General features: G+C 55.3%; 2 protein-coding genes across 2 annotated transcripts; both read left to right on the plus strand.

Annotated features, from left to right (window-relative positions):
• Positions 1-830: 830 nt before the first annotated feature.
• LOC133925121 (probable isoaspartyl peptidase/L-asparaginase 2) lies at positions 831-4,508 on the plus strand. The gene is made up of 3 exons (XM_062370968.1): positions 831-1,351; positions 3,639-3,725; positions 3,820-4,508. Exons 1-3 carry the CDS (start codon positions 956-958, stop codon positions 4,327-4,329), a joined length of 993 nt encoding a protein of 330 aa, XP_062226952.1. The 5' UTR covers positions 831-955; the 3' UTR covers positions 4,330-4,508.
• A 2,131-nt stretch (positions 4,509-6,639) lies between these two features.
• On the plus strand, positions 6,640-9,683 carry LOC133925122 (D-3-phosphoglycerate dehydrogenase 3, chloroplastic-like). The gene is made up of 5 exons (XM_062370969.1): positions 6,640-7,371; positions 7,898-8,274; positions 8,395-8,505; positions 8,584-8,679; positions 8,758-9,683. Exons 1-5 carry the CDS (start codon positions 6,774-6,776, stop codon positions 9,427-9,429), a joined length of 1,854 nt encoding a protein of 617 aa, XP_062226953.1. The 5' UTR covers positions 6,640-6,773; the 3' UTR covers positions 9,430-9,683.
• Positions 9,684-26,180: the final 16,497 nt, after the last annotated feature.

Raw genomic sequence — 26,180 nt, forward strand, 5'->3', positions numbered from 1 at the left:
ATTTTATTTTATTTGGACTCTTTAATTAGATATTTTGCTTTTCAACCTGTATGAAAATCAAACTACTATTTTTTAATTTCGAATTTTGCTATTCATTAATCGTATTTGATATGAATACTTTGGTTTAATCTATATCATTAAATATTCATAATAATGAGTGATCTAGATCTTTTTTCTGATTATTATTATTTTGTGACCTTGAGAGCAAATACGAAAGCTTTTTTTAACACTCAATAATAATATAATAGATAATACATTTGCTTAATTGCATATTTTACTTATTAATTCCATTATTTGCTTTATTAAATGCATTGCTTAAAAGTTAAAATGGTGATTTGCATTCAATTCTACATTCGTGGAACTATTTCCAAACAACCTATTAAAAATAATCCTCTGCAACGCGGAGGCTAATGCAGAGAACTGTAGCAAGGGTCACAGTAATATGTGCATTAGGCTACACTTCTCTACAGTAGCACTGTACAGATCACTGTGGAAACCGTGATCAAACTTACTGTGCATCCTTCCCACTGCAGCATACTTGCTGTATGAGTAGTGTAGCCAAAGATCTGGACGGTTAGTCCCGAAATCAACGGCTCCAGAGGGCCGTGATGCACTCTACTGTAGTTATATACAATCGCAGTGGATCCCGATGCTTTCCCACCCTGTATATAGTAACGCAGAGAATCCGCGCGCGGACCACAAGGCAGCCCGCGGCCCAGTCGGCGGCCGCTCCCGGACTCGAGATTCCCAAAATCGCGCAGCGAAATCCCCTCTCGCGTCCGGAGAATCCCAGGCCACCCTCCCGACCCCTATAAATACCCCGCGCCCCCCCTTCGACCATTTCCATCCCCACATCCTCAACCGCACTGCACGCATTGCACGGGAGCTGAGAAGAAGAGAACAATTTGCAAGTAGCGGCACTCAGAGAAGAACCAATCACCTAGGCAAGCTCGAGATGGCTCGCTGGGCCATTGCCATCCACGGCGGCGCTGGCGTGGACCCGAACCTGCCGGAGCACCGCCAGGAGGAGGCGAAGCGCGTGCTGGCGCGGTGCCTGCAGGTCGGCGTGGACGCGCTCCGCGCCGGCTCCCCCGCACTCGACGTGGTCGAGGCCGTGGTGCGCGAGCTCGAGACCGACCCCTTCTTCAACTCGGGCCGCGGCTCCGCGCTCACCCGCCGCGGCACCGTCGAGATGGAGGCCAGCATCATGGACGGCCGCGGCCGCCGGTGCGGCGCCGTCTCCGGCGTCTCCACCGTCAAGAACCCTGTCTCTCTGGCGCGCCTCGTCATGGACAAGTCCCCGCACTCGTACCTCGCCTTCGACGGCGCCGAGGAGTTCGCCCGTGAGCAGGTAACCGCCTAACTAATTGTCGTTAACATCTCCCTAATTAATCTCGCATGCTCGTTAATTCTCCCTGCATGATTGTGCATGGTTTCCATTACCGAAATAAACATCTGGCAACGTAATAATCGGAAAATAAATCTGTGGACCTGTCATAATGGTTGGAACGTCGTGAGAGAATGACGGATCAGTAAACGGACACGAAATCTTTGTGAAAAGGGTAATTAAAAATTGTCTGCTTTCTCCACACGTGATGACGCGGGTGCGGTACAGCCGGCTGGAACCATGTGTCCAGCTAGAACTTTTCGAGTGAGAACGGTAACAGAGTAGCAACAGTCTTGCGGCCGGAGGACCGTGTCGTGCAAAGGTGAATCTTCGCGCGCTGGCGATCTAAATCCAGCAAGATTCCATTGCAACAAGGCAACTCTCGGCTCATGCTTTTGATCTGAATAACTCTCACCGTAGTTTGTATATGAGAAGTAGAAAAGTTGCGTCTTTTCTTTTGTTGGTTTTAGGAAAGGGTATATGAAAAATACTTAGAATTTGTCTGTCCTTTCGTTCGATTTTGTTTCTTGTGAACATGCTGCGTCCTGTATGCCTAATTTTGGGTAAACATGACATACGTGGACGATGCTTATCAAGCTTTACGTCATTACGTGGTCTCGTAGAAAAATACATAGATGTTTGTTTAAGTCAACATGGTAAGCAATAAGTCTGCCTGCATGCACACAGCCCTACGCTACATTTCTCATCATAACCTAATAGTTGCATACGGTATTTTTTTAGTTGTTCTGTTTTACCATTTACCGCTTGTTTTATAAATGTTTTTTCTTTTATTAAAAAATATATTTCTAGTTATTGGAGGAAGCTGTGGACCATAAATGAGTTCTTTTCACGTCAGTTGAAAGACCCTGTGGCGTAATTTGTTTGTCATTTGTTGCTTAATTATACGTGGTAAAAGCACGATTCTGTGCTATTCGTTTCTAAAAAAAATCCTATTGCACAAAGCATGTGCATCTTTTGTTTTAATTGGACATAGTGAATTTTTTATGTCAAAACTTTTCTATTTTGTAAAGTGGAACATGCGAAGCAGACCCTCTAAAGTCGAGGACAATAGGGGAAAAAGTCAATAAAACAATGGGCGCGTGATGTCAATAGCCGCCTTGCACCCACCAAACCATACCTTTTTTTCAATGATTTACACGATTTGTAGGAAGCATTGCTACGATATTTACATGCCATTCCAACTTAAACTTGTACTCCAATACATAATGAGCACTACAACTCTCCAAAGCCTTTTTTTAAGAGTCAGAAACAGGCAGCTCACTCGAAGCAGAGTCTAGGAATTCTACCTCGTCCCATGTAGAAAATAACACTTTGCTGCCTCCTTGCTTTTTCTTTCTTTCTCTGGCCTCACATTCTTGTCACTTAAAACAAGTGTGCCCCGGCGTCAAACAGTTGTGGCGGCTTGTCAAGTTGTCAGGATTCATGAACCCGGGATGGTTCCTGTGCACAGCCTCTGCTCGCCTGTGCGGCCCTCTGTTTCTGCTAGGAAATCATGTGCATCGCCTGTGCATGGCGGGTGTTGTTTGTGTGGGGTAGCCGCCGAGGCGCACCACAGAATCCAGGCGGGCGCGGGCGCATCGCGCGCTGCCGGGACCAGGCCACTTGTCGCTGTCCGTCCCACCCTTGAATTCGAATCCGTCCCCCTGGCGTGGTCCACGAGGTCATGCGCAACAACAAGATCCCATTCGTACCGTATCCTGCAGATCTTGTGCTGCTGTACTGTACTGGACTGACCCCATCTTCTTCTTTTTTGCCTCCCATCTTCTTATAGTGTCCGAACATACCTACAAACTTACATCTGGCCCTCACACATGCGTACATATTTAGATCTACAGATTACACACAGAGATAATAACATTCTTAAGAAGACAGATGAAATCATCCAAGACTTCGTAAATGATGAGGACGTATTAGTCTTAATGTGGCTACACGGCTGAGAGCTACAATGGATCGAATCTGGGTGGCAGTGCTCACATCTGGAGCCGCTAGCCAACCGGGCCCCAGCTCGTCCTCTGGACCGACCCCTTCGTCAACTCAGGCTGCTGCTCCGCGTGCTCACCCGCTGCGGCACCGTCCAGATGGAGTCCAGCATCATCGACGGCCGCGGCCGCCGGTGCGGCGCCATTAGAAAATAACTAAAACGTTTCAAGGATTAATTAGTGGGGATTAAACAGTTTTTGGAATGCCTTAGCTTAGCCTGATTCTGATTTCAAACTTGATGTTTTTGCAGGGCCTTGAGACTGTGGACAATAGCTACTTCATCACCGAGGACAACGTCGGCATGCTCAAGCTCGCCAAGGAGGCCAACAGCATCCTGGTTCGTTCATTCGTCTGGTCACCTGACTATTCTTTTGTTCGTAAATAACTACTGATCTGCTCCAGTGAACTCATCATGGTTTTTCCTCGCGCAGTTTGATTACCGGATTCCGTTGACGGGGACGGACACCTGCAGCGCGCTGGCGGGCGCGGAGAACCACAACGGCATGGTGATGAACGGGCTGCCCATCAGCATCTACGCGCCGGAGACGGTGGGCTGCGCGGTGGTGGACTCCAACGGCTTCTGCGCCGCGGCTACCTCCACGGGCGGGCTGATGAACAAGATGACGGGCCGCATCGGCGACTCGCCGCTGATCGGGTCGGGCACGTACGCGTGCGACGTGTGCGCGGTGTCGTGCACGGGCGAGGGCGAGGCCATCATCCGGTCCACGCTGGCGCGGGACGTGGCGGCCGTGATGGAGTACAAGGGCCTCGCCCTGCAGGAGGCCGTGGACTACTGCGTCAAGGAGCGCCTGGACGAGGGGTTCGCGGGCCTCATCGCCGTGTCCAAGGGCGGCGAGGTGGCGTACGGGTTCAACTGCACCGGCATGTTCAGGGGATGTGCCACCGAGGACGGGTTCATGGAGGTCGGCATCTGGGAGTGAGCGGAGCTAAGTGCGTGTGGCGCCTGTGGCCATCCTGCGATGGCCATGTGGTTGATTTCTTCTTAGTCAGGGCCATGGGTGTTGGTGGGTTAGTAGTTGTTCACTAATAAGGATGATGATTGTGATGGTAATGCCCTGGGAAATAATATTGTGAAAAGTTATATGGCTTCTGAAACTAAGCGGATGTCTCTTCTCTTTCATTCTCAACATCGTCCTAGTTTCGTGGGTGTTGCGCCTGGACGACAACGCTCCTTCATGCTGGCGCCGCAGCTGCTACGAGGATCAACTGAAGGTAGCGCTAGGTTGCGAGGGACGGTGAGAAAACGAAGCTGCGAGTCGTTGCGGGCTTGTGCTCTCGTCGGTGGGCTTGGCAGGCCGGCCGGTGAGCCGCATCGCTACAAACGACGAGTCCGCGGGGCGGCTAGGTGGGCTCGTAGAAGAACCCCGCCCCACCTGCAAGCCTAATTTCACTAGTGCCTATTCAACTTTGGTGTTCTCTTGATCTCTTCAGTTCAGCGAGCGTTTTGCTGTTGGACCAAGATGAAAAGTTAACTGCAAGTTGGTCGAGAGTGACGTCATCCCTTCGGTGGCGAGCGAATGCAGACAACAAGCACACTTCATACTTTTGGTTCAGTACAGCTCTCCATGCATGCCAGCATGTGCACTCAACCAGGAGCACTCGCTGCTGGATTCAGTCCAGAGTCCGTCGGATTTCCGTCTTCCAACGGCGCTCGCAACTCGCAACGAATTCAAGTCCGCCTTGGCCTCGGCAACTTGCTTCGGCAGTCCCGCTCCCACATCAGCTGCCGCAGTGCCATCACCGCTGTGAGTCTGCCACCAACCGCGCCTGATCACTATGCACAGGTCAGTCCACTGGCCAGTGGCCACTGCCGTGCCGTGAGGCGCCTCCGCGCCTGCGCGTGTTCCTCGCGCTACGCCCACGGGCACATCTTTTCTTTTGAACTGTAGGCCCACGGGAACACTGAACCGAGGGACTAGACTGGCGACATCTTGCAGAGGGACCACCTGCCATTGCTTTGCCATAAAGAAGGCTGGCAAATTGCGAGTCCTTTGTACGCAGACAGGGCAGAATCTCGGCAGCGTGACACACCCGTGCACAAACGGCAGATCTCTAGAATCAATCTGGTGCTCACTACTTCTTGTCCTTCGAGTATTACGGTTCAAACTCAAATCACTACCTGTGTAGTCCAGCCAGTGAAATGCCTGACTGAAGTGGTAACCGACAGGCTAAACCAAATGCAACTCGTTCACCGGTTTAAAGAAAACTACGAACCAAAAGTCTCATAACTGCCTAACGTGTCTTTACAAGATGTGATATTTAGAAATTAGAACAGTCGAACGACAAAGATATTTTTTGCCACCCCACCTGGTGATAATCCCCTGACAACTGCCGTTCAAACCTGGATCCGTCTAATAAGGAGTAACCCAGCAGCCTACCTGATGCAAATACAACTTGTCATTTTGCCCAAGGGTGATTTGCGTGTTTGACCCAACCCAAGTTCGATCCCTAATTGCTCATCTGCCCTTGCTTTTTTAAACTCTGCACCATTGCCCTTGTTCTTTCAAACTGAGCACTGACATTGCCCATATCTTGTGAAGTATGGTTGGCGATGTTAAGTCAGGGCCCAAAAGATTATTGTGTCTTTACACGTAGTTGTATACTTGTTGAAAAAAGAACAAAATACTCAAAAACATGTGGATCTGCTTGGGCAGCAGAAAAAGAAAAGCTCACAAACATGGGAATGGTCAACATTGCAATTCAAGTTTCCGATTCCAAATCTTCGGTGATTTGGGGTTGGAGAGGAGAGGAACGAACGAGGAGAGAAGAACGAGGCAACAGAACAGAGAGAAGGATTCAAGACAGTCAAGAGGGCATTTCAGTCTTTTGCCCTGCTCACTCCATTTCCCATCTTTTTTTCTTTTTTAATCCATTTAATGCGGGAGGCTCAAACGGCAGCACGAAGCAGGGCAAATGGCACGCTCAGTAAAAAAACAGAGCAACCACACAAAGTTGAAAAAATAAGAGCAAATAGCATGTTAGATATAAAGGAGATACTGAACGGACGTGATTGTGAAGCGATTTGTAGATCCACTCTAATTTAATTTAATCAATTTTAACTAATTAAGTAGATCTAGACATCGACCTATAGATCAAGCCCATCCGGACAGACAATGCAGGCGGAATTGCCCCTTTGCCCAAAGCTCAAGTCACCAAATCGGACTCGTCGAGGTAGGTAGGTAGGTAGGTAGGCACCAATAAGACCATTTCCCCGCAATCTCACCTTGATAAGTAGTACTACACTACTACTAGTACTTGGCCACACTAAAATCAAATCACACCAAGACGACTCGACAGCTCACCCTCCGTTTCCAAACCAAAACCCCAAACCCCTCTCGACTCGAGCCCGAGAAGCCAACTCGCCATGGCGGCGCCGTCCGCGACCACCGCCACCACCCACCACCGCCTCCTCCTCCCGTCCCCCACCCCGGCGCACCGCCGCGCCCTCGCGCCCTCCGTCCTCCGCCTCCCGCTCCGCGCGCGGGCCCACGCCCAGCGCGCGCGCCTCTCCGTCCCGGTGGCGGCCGCCGCCCCCGCGGCGTCGACCGCCTCCCCCGACGCGCCCGCCACCGGCGCCGGCGCGGGGAAGCCGACCGTCCTCGTCGCCGAGAAGCTCGGCGCCGCGGGGCTCGCGCTGCTGCGGGAGTTCGCCAACGTTGACTGCTCCTACGGCCTCTCCCCCGAGGAGCTCCGCGCCAAGATCTCGCTCTGCGACGCCCTCATCGTGCGCTCGGGCACCAAGGTCGGGCGCGACGTGTTCGAGGCCTCCGGAGGGAGGCTCCGCGTGGTGGGACGCGCGGGCGTCGGGATCGACAACGTCGACCTCGCCGCCGCCACCGAGCACGGGTGCCTCGTCGTGAACGCGCCCACGGCGAACACCGTCGCCGCCGCAGAGCATGGCGTCGCGCTGCTCACCGCCATGGCCAGGAACGTCGCGCAGGCTGACGCCTCCCTCAAGGCTGGTGAGTGCACCGTCGACTCTCAAAATGATGCCTCTATCGACATGATTCTGTCATTATCTTGAAATCTGTGACCTATAGAATTAACGAATCTCGCATGGACGCTAGACTCCTCAGTCTTCACTAGCTAGTATCGTGCAGGCATATTAAGTATGTTTCTTATTGGACAAAGTGGACATGAGGCTTTTAGAATAACTATAAATCCCAGTATTTTAGTTATGTGTTTCAAGTCAGATGCACAGAGAAGGTTATCTGTTGAACTAGTACAGAGATGATTTGATGATACCCATTTTTTCACTTTCAATTATATGTGTCTATTAATTAATAGTAGCAACAGTACTATGTTCAGGGTTTAGGCAACACATTGCTGAAGTTGTAATTGTTACTTTTCACTTCAGAAATAAATATATATATATATATATATATATATATATTCTGTTTTTGTGAATTGCTTGGGAAAGTACAGTGCCTGATGTTTATCCAGCAATACTGTTTGTCAAGCTCATTTGCTGACTTGAATCTTGTATAGGTAAATGGCAGCGCAACAAGTATGTTGGTGTATCTCTAGTTGGAAAAACTCTTGCCATTCTTGGATTTGGAAAGGTCGGGTCAGAAGTTGCACGCCGTGTTAAGGGTTTAGGAATGCATGTCATTGCACATGATCCATATGCTTCTGCTGATCGGGCTCGCGCAATTGGAGTTGAGCTAGTTAGCATGGAAGAGGCTATGACAACTGCAGACTTTATCTCATTGCACATGCCTCTTACCCCTGCAACAAACAAGATGCTCAACGATGAAGCATTCTCTAAGATGAAGAAGGGAGTTCGGATTATAAATGTTGCACGTGGTGGTGTAATTGATGAAGAAGCTCTAGTCAGGGCTCTTGATTCAGGAATAGTTGCACAGGTTTGTTTAGTTATCTTCATTTACATCCTCGTCCCATTTCATACTCTAATGAAATTTAGTGAAATATTTCTAAACTGTTTTCCCAGAATCATGTTTATATTTTTTAATGTCATGTACTAGGCTGCTCTTGATGTGTTCACTAAAGAGCCCCCAGCACCTGACGACAAGTTGGTGCTGCACGAGAATGTTACTGTAACACCACACCTTGGTGCCAGCACAGTGGAAGCACAGGTATGGTGAATTAGCTCAGAAATGTCCATCCAGGTTGTATCCTAGCTGTCAAATTGCTGAACATCTCAAGTTTCATAGGAAGGAGTGGCTATTGAAATAGCTGAAGCTGTCATTGGAGCTCTGAAAGGGGAACTTGCAGCATCCGCAGTCAACGCGCCAATGGTTCCTGCTGAGGTATGGATCTTCTGTTCTCTGCTTAATCCTACTAATTCCTCCTGAAATTTGATACGCTACATCTTATGTTTCATGCAGGTGCTGTCAGAGCTTGCACCTTTTGTTGTGCTTGCAGAAAAGCTTGGGCGCCTGGCTGTGCAACTAGTGGCTGGTGGTGGTGGTATCAAGTCTGTGAAGGTGACCTATGCGTCTGCACGGGCTCCTGATGATCTTGACACTAGACTGCTCCGTGCAATGATCACCAAGGGGTTGATTGAACCAATCTCCAGTGTTTTTGTCAATCTAGTGAATGCCGACTTCACCGCAAAGCAGAGGGGAGTTCGCATCACTGAGGAGAGAATCTTGTTGGATGGCTCACCTGAGACGCCTATTGAATACATACAAGTTCAGATCGCCAATGTTGAGTCCAAATTTCCCAGTGCGATATCCCAGGGTGGAGAGATCACTGTGGAGGGAAAGGTGAAGGATGGTGTCCCTCATCTAACGAAGGTTGGAGCATTTCAGGTGGATGTGAGCTTGGAAGGAAGCCTGATCCTTTGCAGGCAGGTCGATCAACCTGGTATGATTGGATCAGTAGGAAGTGTCTTGGGCGAGGAGAATGTTAATGTCAGTTTCATGAGTGTCGGTAGAATTGCTCCTCGCAAGCATGCTGTCATGGCGATTGGTGTTGATGAGGAACCAAGGAAGAGCACACTGACAAAGATTGGGGAGATTCCAGCCATCGAAGAGTTTGTTTTCCTCAAGCTCTAGGCGCGAATGTGTGTTTGAAGTTGCAACCATGGTCTGCAATTTTGATGTTGCTAGCTGTTTAATCTGGATCTGCAACCATGGTCTCGTTGGAATAAGTATTTTCGGGGTACTTTTGTATTGGTGCTCCTGAATTTGGTGCAGTATTCAGATAATGTCTTCTTTTCGAACGCGGTGTTTATTAATAATGAGCTAGCTTGTAAATACTTTGCTGCTTTACGCCGAACATTAACGCGATGTTAATCTGTCTTTTTCCATGTGACAGCATGTCTGTTTGCTTGGTTGCATGCTGACATGTGATATTGGGAATTAGAAAGCGAGTACTGCACCTTTATTAGTGTTTCCATCAGCTCATAAGAAAATTATCGTATCTACTAGAAAATATGTCTGGTATAACTTTCGGTGTTCGACGCCGTATAGCTTGAATTCAGTTGTTGCACTGTTTTACAGTTCTTGAACTGAAATCCTGCTCGTCTTTGCTCCTCCGGGTAAGGAACTTCTTTGACAGATCGAACATGGCAATCCAATAGTTTTGGTCATATTACAAGCACATGACTCCTCTTGATCCCCGGGAACCGCCCTAGAAAGAGCGAGTGCTCGCCAAGATCAGCCACCTTAACCCTTTGGTCAAGCTCCGTCACCTTCTCAGGGCAAAATAATAATAATGTAGTTTAATTATTTAATTGATTGGGATTCTGACTACCAGAGTTTAAGTTCTAGACTCGACACGAGTTACCACTTTCTCCTGAGATCAAATCACGAGCAATTGCATGGTGCGTTAAGCAGTTAAGATGCGTGTTGTTTCTAAGACCATCATACTCATAGTACCACCAATTTCCATTCCAATTTTCAGTCCCCCTCATAGCAAAAGAAAAGTAAGTAAAATAAATTAACAGATCTTAGTTTGCTGCACAGAGGTTGCTCGCACTGTTATTTGTCGGTGTCGTAACCATTTGCCAGCTCCACGCCCTATAAATGGAAAGCTAAGCTTGCACCACTGTCGGAGAGTGAACTCCTGTCGCAGGGATCCCGAGAGACCCCCTTTTTAGAGATTCGGCCGGGGGGATGATCCTGGAAAAGCTTATGTGGGAAAAAATCGGGAATGGAAATAAATACGATGGCTGGTGGGAGACGATCACCCTAATGCAAGGAAAAGTGGGTACGCCGGGTTTTAGACAGGTTCGGGCCGCACGGAGGCGTAACACCCTACTCCTGTATGAGCGCTATATTTATCCTTGAAGGGGATTCTTCAAGGAGATATCTGGTTCTAAGGGGAGAACTGTTTACAAAGAGCTTGAGGCTCTTCTGTTCTAGCTTAACTTGAGCTGGTTCGAGTGTCTGTCGATCTATCTTTGGCCTGGTTCGCCGGAGATTGTTGGTTGTCTGGTCTCTTGGCCGTCTTGTGGTCGGGGGCTCTTTTTTTGCTCTCCCTTTTTAGTGTTCTCCATCCTTTCCTTTTATAGGCGCGCCGACATCAACATATCCTGAATGGGAAAGAGGGGACGCGAATGCCAAGGTGCCACGGAGAAGGGCGTAATCATTTCATCTTGGCGAAGTGACAGGGGCGGTGGAGAAAGGCGGCGCGCATTCGACCACCAGCCGCTGCGGAAGCCTCGGGGCGCCCTAAAAGGGGCCCACCGGGCAGCCTCAGAGGTGCCCAGTGCGCCCACCCTGTCTTGTTCTTCTGCCAGGGCAGGGTGGCAGGCGGAGCGCTTCGATTCTGGCAACGTTATCCCGAGGCACCTGGATGAAACGGGACGGGACCCGTGCATTTAATGGACCCACGGCCCCCTGCCCGTGCATGGCAGGGTCTGACACTGGGGCGTGGGCAGCTGAGAATGTCAGGATGTCAGGATGTCAGACCACGCGTGCCTATTAAATGCGGCATTGGGCCTTTGACTGGATGACACCCTGACGACGGGACCCTTCGGGTCGTTGAATGATCTTGCGCGAACCTTCGGGGAACCGAGTCCTCGGGGGCTCTCCCGAGCACTTCCTTCTTGGTATTTGGGCTCTGCGGATCATCGGGGAACTAGGGTGCTCGGGAACCAGAAGCGGCGGCCCCGAGCACCTTCTCCCGGGACTTCGCTTCTACCTACCTTGCAGGGTGGTGATATGTGGTGGATGGCCGGCCTGGCCTCGGGACTTAGGGACCCCTGGTTCTAAATACACCGACAGTAGCCCCCGGGCCCGTTGGTAGCCGATGGGACGGTGACTGCGAATGGGCCCTTCGTCGCGACCGAGGCCAAGGCTGGCGCGGACGCCATGTGGCAAGCTTTCGAGGGGTGGCCCTTGCGGACCTAGACCTCAAGTATGTTCCAACGGGAAAATGAGTGGACGCGTGTCCACACAACTTCCGAAGGGTATGATAACCATACGGGCGGCACGCGCGGTTGCCGTGCAGATCGAGGAAAATACGCCTGGCAATCGCTGACATCGCGCGATCGGCGGGAGATTCGCCTGACAGTTGCGCCGATCGAGGCGACGCTTCGCCGAGCGAACCGTTCGGGCGGCAGTTTTCGAATTTTGAGATATAAAAGGGGGAACGGATCGGTCCGTTCCCCTTTTTACGCTCTCTTGCACTTGCCTTCTTCGTGCTCCGAAGCCCTCAGGAAACTCCCAGGCGACCGGAGCATTCTCCCTTCTCTCTCTTTTCACCACCAAAAAACATCCCCCATTTTGCCGAGATGACGAGGGTTGGAGGAGGACGACGGGACAAAACTTCGGACAGCATCTTGCCGGAGTCTCGTCTGAGGAACGAGGAAGCGGCGGATAAGATTAGGAAGCTGCTGGTGCCGGAGGGTCAGGAGGGTGCTGTGGCGGTGAGGCCGGCGACTCTGATGCCGGCGACGACCGTCCCTGGGCGGACCGTCCTCTTCACCTCCTTCGTGGCAGCGGGGTTGGTGCCGCCGTTCTCCGCCTTCTTTCTGCAAGTGTTGGAGACGTACGGCATTCAACTGGTGCATCTAAGCCCCAATTCCGTCGTGGCGTTGGCGGTCTTCGCACATCTCTGCGAAATGTTCGTGGGGGTGATGCTGTCGGCGACGCTGCTTCGCCACTTCTTCGTCCTTCGGCCGGTGGGGAAGAAGAGGGGGCACTCCACGGTGGACGTCGCGGGGTGCTGCAACCTTCGGCTCCGGGAAGGCCTGGGGGACCATTACATTCCCCAGGTGATGCGCAGCAAATGGGAGGAATGGCGACGGGACTGGTTCTTCGTCGACATCGACCCCCACGAGCGCCTCGAATTGCCAGAGAAGGCGGCGGAACCTCGGCGATCAACGTGGGAGGCACCGCCACCAGAAGATGCGAGACTGAAGCCGGTGCTGGAGCGCATTCTGGAACTGCGCGAGGGCGGGCTGACCTCAGTCATGGTGGTGGCGGATTTTCTGCGTCGTCGGTTGGCGCCTCTGCGAGAACGGGCCCGGCCGAGCTGGTTCTACACCGGGCCGGAGGACATCACCAGGACCCAAATTGGCGCGAGCTGGGATCTGGGGGTGGCGGAACTGCGGGGGATGACAAGGGTGATCACCGAAACGGAGGATATGAGCCGGGCGGAACTCCCGTGGCCGGAGATGGCGCTCTGTGCCAACCCCAGCCGGGTGGCCATTATGGCGGGGCTGCCGGAGTTCGATGCCCAGGGGCCCGTGGACCGGCCAAGAAGCCGGAGTCCTGAGGCCTCCGAACTCCCCGGGCTGGAGGAACTACTTGGCGATGAGGTCGCTGGTAGCTCGGCGCAGGCTGGTGAAGGGGTCGCCGCAAGCGGCAGCCGTCGTACCAGAGAGGAGGGCGCCGCTGAAGTTGTTGCGGAGTTGGCGCCGGGAGATCGGGGAAAGCGTCCCCGGGCCTTGATCCTAGTGCCGGATTCTCCGCCGTCGCCGACGGCAGCGGCGGCATTTCTGGTGCTGGAGCCGCGCCTGGTGCGGATGGGGCCCGCATCGGCGCCCGCGACCCGCACGGCGGAGACCGAGACCCGTGCGGCGGCACCCGTGGCCCGCACGACGGCGCCCGTACCCCGCGCAGCGGCTCAGCCGAGCCCCCAACGGAAGAGGCGGCGGGAGGAGTCAACACCGACAGCGCCGGACCCGGACATCAGGCTCCCAGCGGCCAAATGGCGGTATCGGTGAGTCTTCTTGCTTGCTTTTCCATGGGCATTTCCGGCCCGAACTGAGTTTTGACAACTTTCACTTGTCTCCCGTAGGCCGGCTGCAGGCACTGCTGTGACGGAGAGAGAGCAGGCGCCGGGGCCAGAGCCGAGCCTGCCCGCTGCAACGGCGGAGGCCGGCATAGGAACGGCGGAGATGCCAATTGACGTGGCGGCCCCTGGGAGAGAGGCGGAGGCGGCGGCTGAGAGAAGGGCGCCGGCGGAACCTACCCCGGGCGCGGAGAGCCCGGGGCGGATAATGGTGGAGGTGGACGTTCTGCCGGGGCCGGCGGACAGGGCGGCCGATGCGGGAATGCGGCCGCTGTCCGAAACCTTGGCTCCGGCGGAGCCTACCCCGGTCAGGCAGAGCCCGGGGCGGATGGCGGCGCAAAGCCCGGCGGAGAGCTCGGCCCCCCTGGAGGCATCCTGCGGAGAAGCCTGGGCCCCCCCAGTGCCCGGCCAGCCTGCCGATCCCTTCCTGGCCGCCATGAAAGGCGTCCAAGTAGCAGTCGGGCAGCTGGGGGCAGTGGTGAAGGCCAAGGAGGGGGAGCTCGAAGCCGAGTGAGCCCGCCTGGCACTGGAGAAGGCGCAGCTGGCGGGCGCCCAGGAGGAGGCCCGGGCGGCAGCCGCGCGGGAGCAGAAACTCCTAGAAGACATCCGCGCAGAAGCCGTGCGGGAACGAGAAACTCTGAAGACCGCGCGGGCAGAGGCCGCGCGGGAACAGGAAGACGCCGCCCGCTTGGCCGAGGCGTCGAGGCAGCAAGCTGCCGAGGCCCTTGCCAGGATGGGGCAGGCGCAGGAGAGGGAGGTGGCTGTCGCAGCCCGGGAGCAGGCCGCGGAGGAGCGGCAAGCCGAGCTGGCCCGCCGGGAGGATGCGGCCGAGAAGACGCGCGCCGATCTCCAGCGCTGGGAAGACGATCTCCAGAAGATCAGAGAAGAAATCAAGCGCTGGGAGGAGGACGTCTCCGTCCGGGAAGTGGATAACGAGCTATCGGCGTCGGATCTTGGTGCCCGGGAGGATTCGGTGGCCCAGCAGGAGGATGTGTTGGCCCGGCGGGAGAATGAGTTAAGTTGCCGAGAAGGCGAGCTGAGTCGCCGAGAGGGCGAAGCTGCTGCTGCGACGGTCGCCGCGGCTACCAGGGCGGAGGAGAATGCGAAGCACGAGGCGGAACTGGCCGAGCGCGAACGCGCCTTGTCCGAGATGGTGGCCAAGATGAAGCAGGCTGCCGTCCCCACCGTGGCTGGCGGTGCTCCCGGTCCGGCCGGGGACCAGGGACTCGAGGCACAGCTGCGGGCCGCCAAGGAGAAAATCGAGACTGCCTTTGTCTCGCGGGTCAACCTCGAGCATATGCTGGAGGACATACTCCGGCGGATGCGACGGGCCGTGGAGAAGGGTGGTCTTGGACGGCTTGTCGACGACAAGAAGGGTGACGGCCCCGCACGACAAGTGTTGGGGCTGCAGCAGGTCTGCGAGCGCCTCGAGACCCTGCCCTGGGCAGTCCAGGAACTTGCCGCCCGGGAGGGACGTGGCTTGGCACGTGCCGTGGCCGAGCACGTCCTGGCCTGCTACCGAAGCAGGGACCCGAACTTCCCACTGGAGCCGGCACGGGAGGGAGTGGTCGAGGCTGAGGGGGAGGTCGCCCGGGCAGCGGTCCGGAGCACCGCCGCTGAGGTGGCGGCCGGCTTCAGGCGAGAGGTGCCGCCGCCGCCAGCCCCCGGGGATGACTCAGAGGATTCATCCGACGCTTCTGCCGCCGACTAGATCTTTTGTAGCCTCTTTCCTTTTGTTTGTAGATGTAGGAGTGAACCCTTAGAAAATGCCTTGGGAGTATCCTGTGAATATTAAATGGCTGTTTTTTCCTGGGCTCGCAACTCCAGTTTCTCTATGTGTTCGATGCTTCTTCCGATGTTTTACTTCGAAGTCCCGGGGAGTACTCAGTCGGGCCGTTCCCGACCTTCCCGTCCCCGAGGATGAAGTTGTCTTTGATCGCTGCTACTGGCACAGTCGGCCTTCAAGCTCTCACGAATCCGTATTGCCTAAGTTAAGAACAAAGACAGAGACTTCCTTGTCCGGGAGATGGATTGATCCCGCGCGGAACACGCCGTGCCTGATGAACACTTTTCCACTTTGCGACCACTCAGTTAGTAGAAGGGAGACGCGTGCGGGCGAGAATGTGACCAAGAGCCCTCGCGGTCCGGTGGTGCCCGGGCTTTAAATGGGCCAGGCCGAGCACTGACAGCCCGCCCCCGAGACCTGAGCTCCGGACTACCCGAGTAGCTCGAGCGATAGGATTACCCAGGGCACCCGAGGACTCGGTAGTGCTCGGGGTCCTTAAAAGTGGACCGAACACCACGACCACCACGAAGGGCTTCGGTCAGACGTTATCGCGAGCACGCTACTCTTTTCTGCAAACCGTTCTGTCGTTCTGGGAAAAAATAGTCACGCGGCAGGGTTTTGCGTGCGAGGAGGCCACCTCGCCGAACAGATTAAACTGCGAGAGCCCCCGAGAGTGACTCGAGGACATAAATTTACTTAAAGCAGACTTGTCTGAATATAACCACTCACCGGACAGCTGTCGGCCTTCCAGCTCATCAATCCAGGAGGGATGTGCTTCTGAGCTCGGGTGCCCGGGGACTCGATTCTTTCAACGGAGTGCCCGAGTGCCCAGAGGCATACGAGGCCCCTAGGGTCGGGTGATCTCGACCACCCGAGCCTAAGTGGTAGGACCACCCGAGGACCCTTGGGGCCGACCAAAGGCCGGGGCATTAAAGCCCTCGCGGCAGAGCTGCTTGCGATCGCCAGCCTGTGACTTAAGAGAAAAAAATAGGATTTCTTTGTTTGGTGCGCTCTGCCAGTGCGGTACTTGTTATAGACTGCTCTCGTTTTCGACCCGAGACCTCTCGAACACCCAAACCGGCGGACAAGAGCGGGCAGAGGCATAACCCAGAGGTCCTATGGTTTGGTGGCGCCCGGGTATGACAGACCAGACCGAGCACCGAGCACCGACAGCTCGCTCCGGGGGCCCGAGCTCCGGACTACTCGAGCAGCTCGAGCGATGGGATTACCCGGAGCACCCCGAAACTCGGTAGTGCCCGGGAGCCTGTCATGGCACCGAGCACCACAGCCTACCATGGCGGACGTAAGTCAGCGGCGACTGCTCGTATGCATACCGATCGGGATTCTTTTGTCAGCCGGAAAAAAAAAAAAGAGAGCGAACTTTTTCTCGCACAACCGAGCTCCTCACCAGACAGATTAAACATACGGAATCCAGAAAAAGTATTTTGACATAGCGATTGCTTATTGAAAAACTTAATGTACAATATTTACAAGGTTGGGCGACAGCGACTTACCCCACGGGGCGAAGCCTTCATACTGCTCGGGCAGGGAGAAGCCCCCGGCCTTACTAACCTGAACCGCGAACACGACAATCTACGGGTAGAAGCGTCGAAGATGCTCAATGTTCCACGGATTCGGGAGTGGATGTCCTTCTTCCGTCGCCAACCTGAAAGAACCTGCCCGGGGGACCGCGATCACGGTGAAGGGACCTTCCCATACAGGGGACAACTTATTCATTCCTTCGCGCGACTGGATGCGTCGGAGAACTAGGTCCCCCACCTCGAGAGACCGGGCCCGGACATGGCGCAGATGATAACGCCGCAGACTCTGCTGGTACCGAGCCGCTCGGACAGCAGCAAGCCGTCGGCGCTCTTCCAGGTAATCCACGTCGTCGCGCCTTTGATGCTCCTGCTCACCCTCAGAGTATGCATGCACTCGAGGGGAGCCCAGAGTGAGCTCGGAGGGGAGGACTGCTTCGGCGCCGTAGACGAGGAAGAACGGAGTCTCCCCGGTGGCGCGGCTTGGCGTAGTCCGATTGGCCCATAGCACGGCTGGCAGCTCGTCTACCCATCCCTTTCCGTGCTTAGCGAGTACGGTATAGGTCCGGGTTTTGAGGCCCTTCAGTATCTCCGCATTGGCGCGCTCGACCTGCCCGTTACTCCGGGGATGAGCGACGGAAGCGAAGCAAAGCTTGATGCCGAGATCTTCGCAATAGTCCCCGAACAAGGCACTAGTGAACTGGGTGCCGTTGTCGGTGATGATTCGATTGGGAACACCGAAGCGGCTGGTGATGCAGCGGATAAACTGGAGCGCCGTGTTTTTGGTCACCTTGACGACTGGGACCGCCTCCGGCCACTTAGTGAATTTGTCGATAGCGACATATAGGTATGCATAGCCCCCGACTGCTCGGGGGAACGGACCCAGAATGTCCAAACCCCAGACCGCGAAAGGCCATGACAGGGGAATGGTATGGAGAGCCTGAGCTGGCTGGTGAATCTGCTTTGCATGGAACTGGCATGCCCTGCAGCGCCGAACCAGCTCGGAAGCATCCTGGAGAGCTGTAGGCCAGTAGAAACCTTGCCGGAAGGCTTTCCCGACCAGCGTGCGGAACGATGAATGGCCACCGCACTCGCCCTCGTGGACCTCAGCGAGAAGATCGCCGCCTTCTGCCCGAGAGATGCATTTCAGGAGGACACCTCCTGCGCTACGTCGGTAGAGATCCCCATCTACTATGGCATAGCGTTTGGACTGCCGAGCAACCCTTTCGGCAGACGCCTCATCCCCAGGTAGGAACTTTTCTTTCAAGTACCCTCGGATGTCAGACATCCACGAGGCATCTTGAGGACATTCGGCGAGCGCAGCGCACTCGCCGGACGGCGGCGCCTTGACGGGGCTTCCCACTGAGGGTACCGCCGGGGTCCCCTGAATTGAGTTCGAGGTTTCCCCTTCATCCTATTCGGCAGGCAGGACGGAAGGCCGTGCGAGTCTTTCTTCAAAGACTCCGGCAGGGGCACGCGCACGTGAGGAGGCCAGGCGAGAGAGCTCGTCGGCCGGAGCATTGTCGCGGCGAGGGATATGCCGCAATTCGAGGCCGTCGAAGCGTCTCTCGAGCTTTCTGACTGCATCCACGTACGCTGCCATTTGAGGATCCGTGCACTGGTACTCCTTGGAAACCTGGTTGACGACCAGCTGGGAGTCCCCTTTGACCAGGAGGCGACGAATCCCGAGCCCCACCGCAGCCCGGAGGCCAGCGATGAGACCTTCATACTCCGCCATGTTGTTGGATGCGCGGAACTGCAACTGTACGACGTACCGGAGCTCTTCACCTGTTGGGGAGGTGAGAACCACTCCGGCCCCTGCGCCTTTCAGCGAGAGGGAGCCATCGAAGTGCATAACCCAGTACCCGGGCGCGTCGTGCCCAGGATAGGCAGAGATCTCTTCTGGGATGACGCAGGGGACGGGCGTCCATTCTGCCAAGAAGTCGGAGAGTGCCTGGCTTTTGATTGCCTGGCGACAGACGAAGTGTAGGTCGAACTCCGCCAACTCAACCGCCCATTTGACAATGCGCCCGGTGCCCTCCCGGTTCCGGAGAATGGGTCCCAGTGGATAAGTGGTAACCACCGAGATCTTGTGCGCCTGGAAGTAGTGGCGCAGCTTCCGGGAGGCGACGAGCACGGCATAGAGTAGCTTCTGCGCCTGGGGATACCTTGTCTTGGCCTCCCGGAGGACCTCGCTGACGAAGTACACCGGTCGCTGTACCCGGCGGGCCCGGATGGTGGCCCCACCCGGGGGGCTGCCACAGCCCCCAGGGTCGGTGGTATGGTCGGGGCTAGCTGGGCACTCGGGCTCGATTCCTTGGCTAGGAAGAGCAGTGTGTTCGGGCTCGACCCCTTGCCCAGGGGGAGCCGCGAGGATAAGTGAACGGTCGGGGGCCTCTGGGAGCTGGGACCCAGCACCCGGCCCCGAACATTCGTCACGCTCCACCACCAGCACTATGCTCACGACCTGAGGAGTGGCCGAAACATAAAGTAGTAGGGGCTCACCTTGGGAGGGAGCCACCAAAACGGGTGGCGAGGTAAGGTACCTTTTTAAGTCGTGGAAGGCCTGCTCGGCTTCCGACGTCCAGTCAAAACGACCGGATTTCTTCAAAAGCTTGAAGAGGGGGAGCCCTCGCTCCCCGAGCTTAGAGATGAAGCGCCCGAGGGCGGCCATGCAGCCGGCGAGGCGCTGGACCTCCTTGAGTCGAACCGGGGGTCGCATCTGCTCGATGGCCCGGATCTTCTCCGGATTGACCTCGATTCCTCGGCCAGAGACCAAGAAACCAAGGAGCTTGCCCGCCGGCACCCCGAAGACACATTTCTCCGGGTTGAGCTTGAGACGGGTAGAGCGGAGACTATTGAAAGTCTCGGCAAGGTCCTTGAGCAGGGTGGCGCGATCTCGGGTTTTGACCACGAGATCGTCGATGTAAGCCTCGATGTTGCGGCCAACCTGCGAGTTAAGAGTGATACGAATGGCGCGCTGGAAGGATGATCCAGCGTTGCGCAGGCCGAAAGGCATTGACATGTAGCAATAAGTCCCCACCGGGGTAGTAAAAGCAGTTTTTTCCTCGTCCCCTACGGCCATGCGAATCTGGTGATACCCAGAGTTTGCATCTAGGAAGCACAAAAGATCACATCCCGCAGTTGAATCTACGATTTGATCAATGCGAGGTAAGGGGAAGGGATCTTTAGGACAAGCCTTGTTAAGGTCGGTGTAGTCCACGCACATGCGAAGCTTGCCGTTGGCCTTCGGGACGATGACTGGGTTTGCTAGCCAGTCGGGGTGGAGGACTTCTCTGATGAATCCGGCGTCGAGGAGCTTGCGGACCTGCTCGCGGATAAACTCCTGGCGCTCTGGCGCCTGCCGCCGGACCTTCTGCTTCACCGGGCGGGCGTCCGGACGCACAGCCAAGTGATGCTCGATCACCTCCCTAGGGATCCCGGGCATGTCGGACGGTTGCCAGGCAAACACGTCCACGTTAGCCCGGAGGAAGGCGACGAGCGCGCTTTCCTATTTGCTGCCCAGGTTGCTGCTGATACGGACAACCTGGGTAGCATCTTCGCCCACCTCGACCTCCTTCGTTGGAACAGAGGTGTCGGCGGCGAGTCGGGGTCTAGATGAAGAGGGTCCCGGGCCCCCTGAAGAGCCATCAACCTCGGCCTGCGCTGAGACCAGAGCCATGTATGATTGTTCGGCGCAGGAGACAGCGCCGCCGGAGTCGGCGATCACGGAGATAGAGCCTGCGGGGCCGGGCATCTTAACCGTAAGGTATGCATAATGCACGGCCATCATAAACTTGGCGAGCGCCGGGCGCCCGAGGATGGCGTTGTAGGGGAGAGGGAGCTCCGCAACATCGAAGAGGACACACTCCGTGCGGAAGTTGTCCCGGCTCCCGAATGTGACAGGCAACTCAACCTGCCCGAGGGGCAGGGAGTGCCCGGGAGTTACTCCACAGAAGGGGAGGGACGGCTTTAGGCGTCGGGAAGATACTTGCAGCTTCTCAAAAGCCTCTTTGGAAAGGAGGTTGAGGCCGGCACCACCGTCGATCAGCACTCTGCCGACCTTAACATTGCAGATAGTGGGAGATATTACCAGAGGTAGCCGTCCCACGGCTGCAGTACTGACGGGGTGATCAGCCATGCTGAACGTGATCGGAGCATCCGACCACCTCAGGGGTCTTGTGGCCTCCTTGCTCGGGGTTGCCGAGCACACTTCGCGCCGCATGACCTTGATGCCACGGCGTGAGCAGGGTGTGTAAGCGCCCCCGTCGATGAAGGCGACCGCATGCTCGGGCTCCTGGAAGCCGAGCTCGGCGTTGTTGGGGACGACCTCGGTATCGCCTCCTCCGCGGGACTCGTCGCGCTCCCTCTGGCGCTGCTCCACGAGTCCTTTGACCGTACGACACTCCGTGAGGTCGTGCCATCTGGTCAGGTGTATGGGACACCATTTACCTGGCTCGGGCCCCGCGGGAGCGGGGGCCCTTGCTGGAATAGGAGCTCGGCCAGGGGCCGGAGCTCTTGCTGGAGCTGGCGCCCTAGCCGGTGCCGGGGCCCTCGCGGGCACAGAGGCCCGAGGAGGAGCCCGAGCGGGGGCCTTGACGGGGCGCCGATCGACACCCGGCTGACGCTCTTGCCGGTGATCGGGCTCTTGCGGTACCCTGTGAGCGGGGACTTGGGCTAGCTCGACGGGAGCTGCCTCGCGCTTCCTTCTCTTTTTCTTTTCCCGCTTATCAAAGCGGGAAGAACTTGGCGGATCGGGAGCGGGGCGAGGAGCATGCCACGCCCTGGCCTCCGCAGCCTTGGCGCACTTATCGGCCAGTGCGAAAAGTTCCGCAGGGGTCTCGATCTCGTGCGTACCTAGCTTCTCGAGCATCCGCTCATCACGGACGCCCTGCCGGAAAGCAACAATAACAGCATGGGGGGCCACTCACGGAATAGGGTTGCGAACCTGGCTAAAACGCTGTATAAATCGCCGTAGCGTCTCCCCTTCCTGCTGTTGGACGGCGTGGAGGTCGCACTCCAAACCGGGACGTGCGAACGTGCCCTGAAAGTTGGCCACGAATTGGTGGCACAGGTCATCCCAGGAGCTGATGGATCCTGGGGGTAAGTTCATAAGCCAAGAGCGGGCGGAACCCCTCAAGGCAACATGAAAATAGTTTACCATCACCTTTTCGCTGCCTCCGGCAGCTTGGACGGCCGTCGTGTAGATCTGGAGGAACTCGACGGGGTCGATGGACCCGTCGTACTTCTCCGGCAGCTCGGGGCGGAACTTGGAAGGCCACCTCACCCGGCGGAGCTCGGTGGTGAAGGCACGGCAACCGGTGCCGTACCCCGCAGCACGGGCGGGGGTTCTAGGTGGCGAGAAGCGGCGAGCCGGGGATCCCCGGTGGTCATGGGCCGGGAGAGAGGAAGCCTGGTCCTCTGCCCCAACCCCCTGCCGGGTCTCCCGCTGTCGTTCGAGAGTGACTCGGGCATCTTCGTGGCCCCTCCGCTCGTCAAGGTGCAAACGAAGGTCCCGGGCTCCGGACATGGCCAGGGGGACGGCACTCCGCCTGGAGACCCCTCGGCCCGTGCGGGTGTTGCCCGCTGAGGAGCCGGCTCTGGCGGCACCGTGCTGAGAAGTGGCGTGAGGACTCCCGGCCTGCACCTGGCGACGAGCGGTGCCGACCAAAGCGACGACATCTTGCATCCACCGGCCTTCCGGAGTGTTTGGTGTGGCCTGAATGGGCGGGTGTCTGAGGAGAGCTTGTGCCGCAAGCAACGCGCTCCCTGGGCTGGCCTCACTGAAAGCGAGCCTGCGCCTAGGCGGCACCCGACGTGGTCCAGAGGCAGACCTGGCGGCCGGGGTCCCGACCACCTGCTGGGGGTTGGAAAGTACGTCGGCAGCGGTGGCGGCGCTGATGGGCCCAGCGCCTTGATCCCCTTGGGCGGGAAAAACCGCACGCGTGGATGGCGGCTGCCGCGGGCACGCAGCAGCGACGGGGCTTTCTTCGTGGGGCAGCGTTCTGTTACTGGAAGTGGAGTCGGAACGCTGGAGACGGTGCCCACCGGCCATCTTTTCCTGTGGAGAAAAAAGTGAAACAAACAATCCAGGGATATTCCCCCCTACCTGGCGCGCCAGCTGTCGGAGAGTGAACTCCTGTCGCAGGGATCCCGAGAGACCCCCTTTTTAGAGATTCGGCCGGGGGGATGATCCTGGAAAAGCTTATGTGGGAAAAAATCGGGAACGGAAATAAATGCGATGGCTGGTGGGAGACGATCACCCTAATGCAAGGAAAAGTGGGTACGCCGGGTTTTAGACAGGTTCGGGCCGCACGGAGGCGTAACACCCTACTCCTGTATGAGCGCTATATTTATCCTTGAAGGGGATTCTTCAAGGAGATATCTGGTTCTAAGGGGAGAACTGTTTACAAAGAGCTTGAGGCTCTTCTGTTCTAGCTTAACTTGAGCTGGTTCGAGTGTCTGTCGATCTATCTTTGGCCTGGTTCGTCGGAGATTGTTGGTTGTCTGGTCTCTTGGCCGTCTTGTGGTCGGGGCTCTTTTTTTGCTCTCCCTTTTTAGTGTTCTCCATCATTTCCTTTTATAGGCGCGCCGACATCAACATATCCTGAATGGGAAAGAGGGGACGCGAATGCCAAGGTGCCACGGAGAAGGGCGTAATCATTTCATCTTGGCGAAGTGACAGGGGCGGTGGAGAAAGGCGGCGCGCATTCGACCACCAGCCGCTGCGGAAGCCTCGGGGCGCCCTAAAAGGGGCCCACCGGGCAGCCTCAGAGGTGCCCAGTGCGCCCACCCTGTCTTGTTCTTCTGCCAGGGCAGGGTGGCAGGCGGAGCGCTTCGATTCTGGCAACGTTATCCCGAGGCACCTGGATGAAACGGGACGGGACCCGTGCATTTAATGGACCCACGGCCCCCTGCCCGTGCATGGCAGGGTCTGACACTGGGGCGTGGGCAGCTGAGAATGTCAAGATGTCAGGATGTCAGACCGCGCGTGCCTATTAAATGCGGCATTGGGCCTTTGACTGGATGACACCCTGACGACGGGACCCTTCGGGTCGTTGAATGATCTTGCGCGAACCTTCGGGGAACCGAGTCCTCGGGGGCTGCCACGTGCAGCCCCGAGCACTCTCTCCCGAGCACTTCGGTGGGACCTTCGGGGCACCGAGTCCTCGGGGGCTGCCACGTGCAGCCCCGAGCACTCTCTCCCGAGCACTTCCTTCTTGGTATTTGGGCTCTGCGGATCATCGGGGAACTAGGGTGCTCGGGAACCAGAAGCGGCGGCCCCGAGCACCTTCTCCCGGGACTTCGCTTCTACCTACCTTGCAGGGTGGTGATATGTGGTGGATGGCCGGCCTGGCCTCGGGACTTAGGGACCCCTGGTTCTAAATACACCGACAGTCACCCTCAACATACTCGACAACTCTGGTCGGCACACTATTGTGTCAAGATCAAGAAGATGAGAGGGCCATGGATTAGTCCAACTTGCCAAAGGAGCTCATGGAGCTTGTTGCGATGTGTGGGCGCTTGTCACCGGAAGATGTATGTAATGCGCAAAACATATGCAGAGCGTGGATGACGACTCTCCTAGCTATGGGTGAACCATGGTTCATCTGTCATGAGCAAGCATGGTGTACGGTGATCATCGCATGTCCTTTTGGGTCATTTTGTGAAACAATGCGACTCTTGAAGCCATTCAAGTGTGGTCGCCACCCCCGCTCACGTCATGTGGGGGCAACTCTTCAGGGGCTCTCGCCATGGGGATGGCACAATATGGTGATGATCTTTTCCTCTACAATCTTCTCGATCGCAAACGGAGGAGTTTGGACCTTTTACCGTATGACAAGACGTCAGGTGGTTTCTACACCTCGAGAGTACATCTTTTCCCTAGGATCAAGATTGTATATTGCAGATGAAGCAGTAGGTAAAGGTTGGCTTGAACATCCAAGATTCAATGGTGGGGTCAGATCAGTAGAATTTAGAGATGAAGCAAGCATTCATGTTGCAAACAATGCAAGTGAAGTTTGTAATTTCATCTTCTTGGGTGATGATCTTGCTATGGCGAAGGTAAATCTACAAGATATGGAGCCATGTGATGAGAATGGTCACCGTCTCTTCTCTTGGAATGACAATGTGCACCCATTCATCATTAGACAGTGTTAGGAATCGAGGTGACCCTAATATCCACTAAGATGAGGACCAGGGATACCAACTCTTGGGCAACAAGGTAGCTCAACTCTTTATTATTAACATGTTGATACAACACAAGTACTCAACCCTTTTCTCAATGGCTACTCCTACACTCTAATACTCATGCCATGCATATCATTCTTCATTGTAAGTACCTATGCCATGCATATCACTCTTCATTGTAGGTACATATGCCATGCCATGGCTCCTATATGTTCTTGTGGCTACTTGGCCCTTATGGCATAGTGGTAGGGAGGCCACCTCTGTTTATACTTATTCATGAGCATTGAAATTTTACCAAAAGTCACATCCCACATTCTTCCACATTATTATCTAGATACTAAATGTTTTCTATTATGTAATAATATCTAGCTCTATAATTTTCCTTATTTTGCCATGAAAAATGGCAACATGACTCATATATGCTCACAATTTCTTTAGAAGTTTCCAAAGTATGCATTGCACTTTTTCAGCATTCATCTTCAATACATACTTGATTTGACTATTGTTTGTCGCTCCCTTTGAATTTTTTTGCGCCCTACCATTTTGGGCCTTCTTCTTTGAGCCCTCCTAAATAGCTGCTCTCCTTTGAGCACCACCTTTCATCTCTTATGGTACAACCAGCCATCCTCTCTCATTGAGGCCATAAACTCATTGTACTAGGGTCTTAGGTTATGGATGATTATCGTCTTCTTTCTCGTGACAATGATCTACAAGCTCATTTTCTAGAAATTGGAGTTGCTCCTTATTCTTCTTCGAGAACAGCTTCACAATTGTCTCCCAAGCCGCCTTTGGTGTCTCCGCATCTCTAATATGCTACACTAGATCCTCATCAATTATCGTCTTCAGCACAAACATAGCCTTGCATGTCTTGATGCACTATTTCCACAAGACTTTTGTGTTGTCCAAAGTTGTTGTCTCAATGCCCGTAACAACCTCCCATAAGTCCTGACCTTGCCAATACCCATAGTTGGGGCTATTGAGCCTCCTCAAGCCATTGCTTGAGCTCATGAGATCTTCCATCTCTATTGACATTTAATGTCAATTACGC

Source organism: Phragmites australis, chromosome 7, assembly GCF_958298935.1.
Source record: "Phragmites australis chromosome 7, lpPhrAust1.1, whole genome shotgun sequence".
In the NCBI taxonomy this organism is placed as follows: domain Eukaryota; kingdom Viridiplantae; phylum Streptophyta; class Magnoliopsida; order Poales; family Poaceae; genus Phragmites; species Phragmites australis.

What these genes read in the sequence shown, in the direction of transcription:
- LOC133925121 (XM_062370968.1), top strand. Translation starts at nt 956, where the DNA reads ATGGCTCGCTGGGCCATTGCCATCCACGGCGGCGCTGGCGTGGACCCG. An exon ending in AGGAGTTCGCCCGTGAGCAG is followed by an intron (nt 1,352 to 3,638) that starts GTAACCGCCTAA and finishes ATGTTTTTGCAG; the next exon opens with GGCCTTGAGACTGTGGACAA. An exon ending in AGGAGGCCAACAGCATCCTG is followed by an intron (nt 3,726 to 3,819) that starts GTTCGTTCATTC and finishes TTCCTCGCGCAG; the next exon opens with TTTGATTACCGGATTCCGTT.
- LOC133925122 (XM_062370969.1), top strand. Translation starts at nt 6,774, where the DNA reads ATGGCGGCGCCGTCCGCGACCACCGCCACCACCCACCACCGCCTCCTC. An exon ending in ATTCAGGAATAGTTGCACAG is followed by an intron (nt 8,275 to 8,394) that starts GTTTGTTTAGTT and finishes GTCATGTACTAG; the next exon opens with GCTGCTCTTGATGTGTTCAC. An exon ending in CCAGCACAGTGGAAGCACAG is followed by an intron (nt 8,506 to 8,583) that starts GTATGGTGAATT and finishes CAAGTTTCATAG; the next exon opens with GAAGGAGTGGCTATTGAAAT.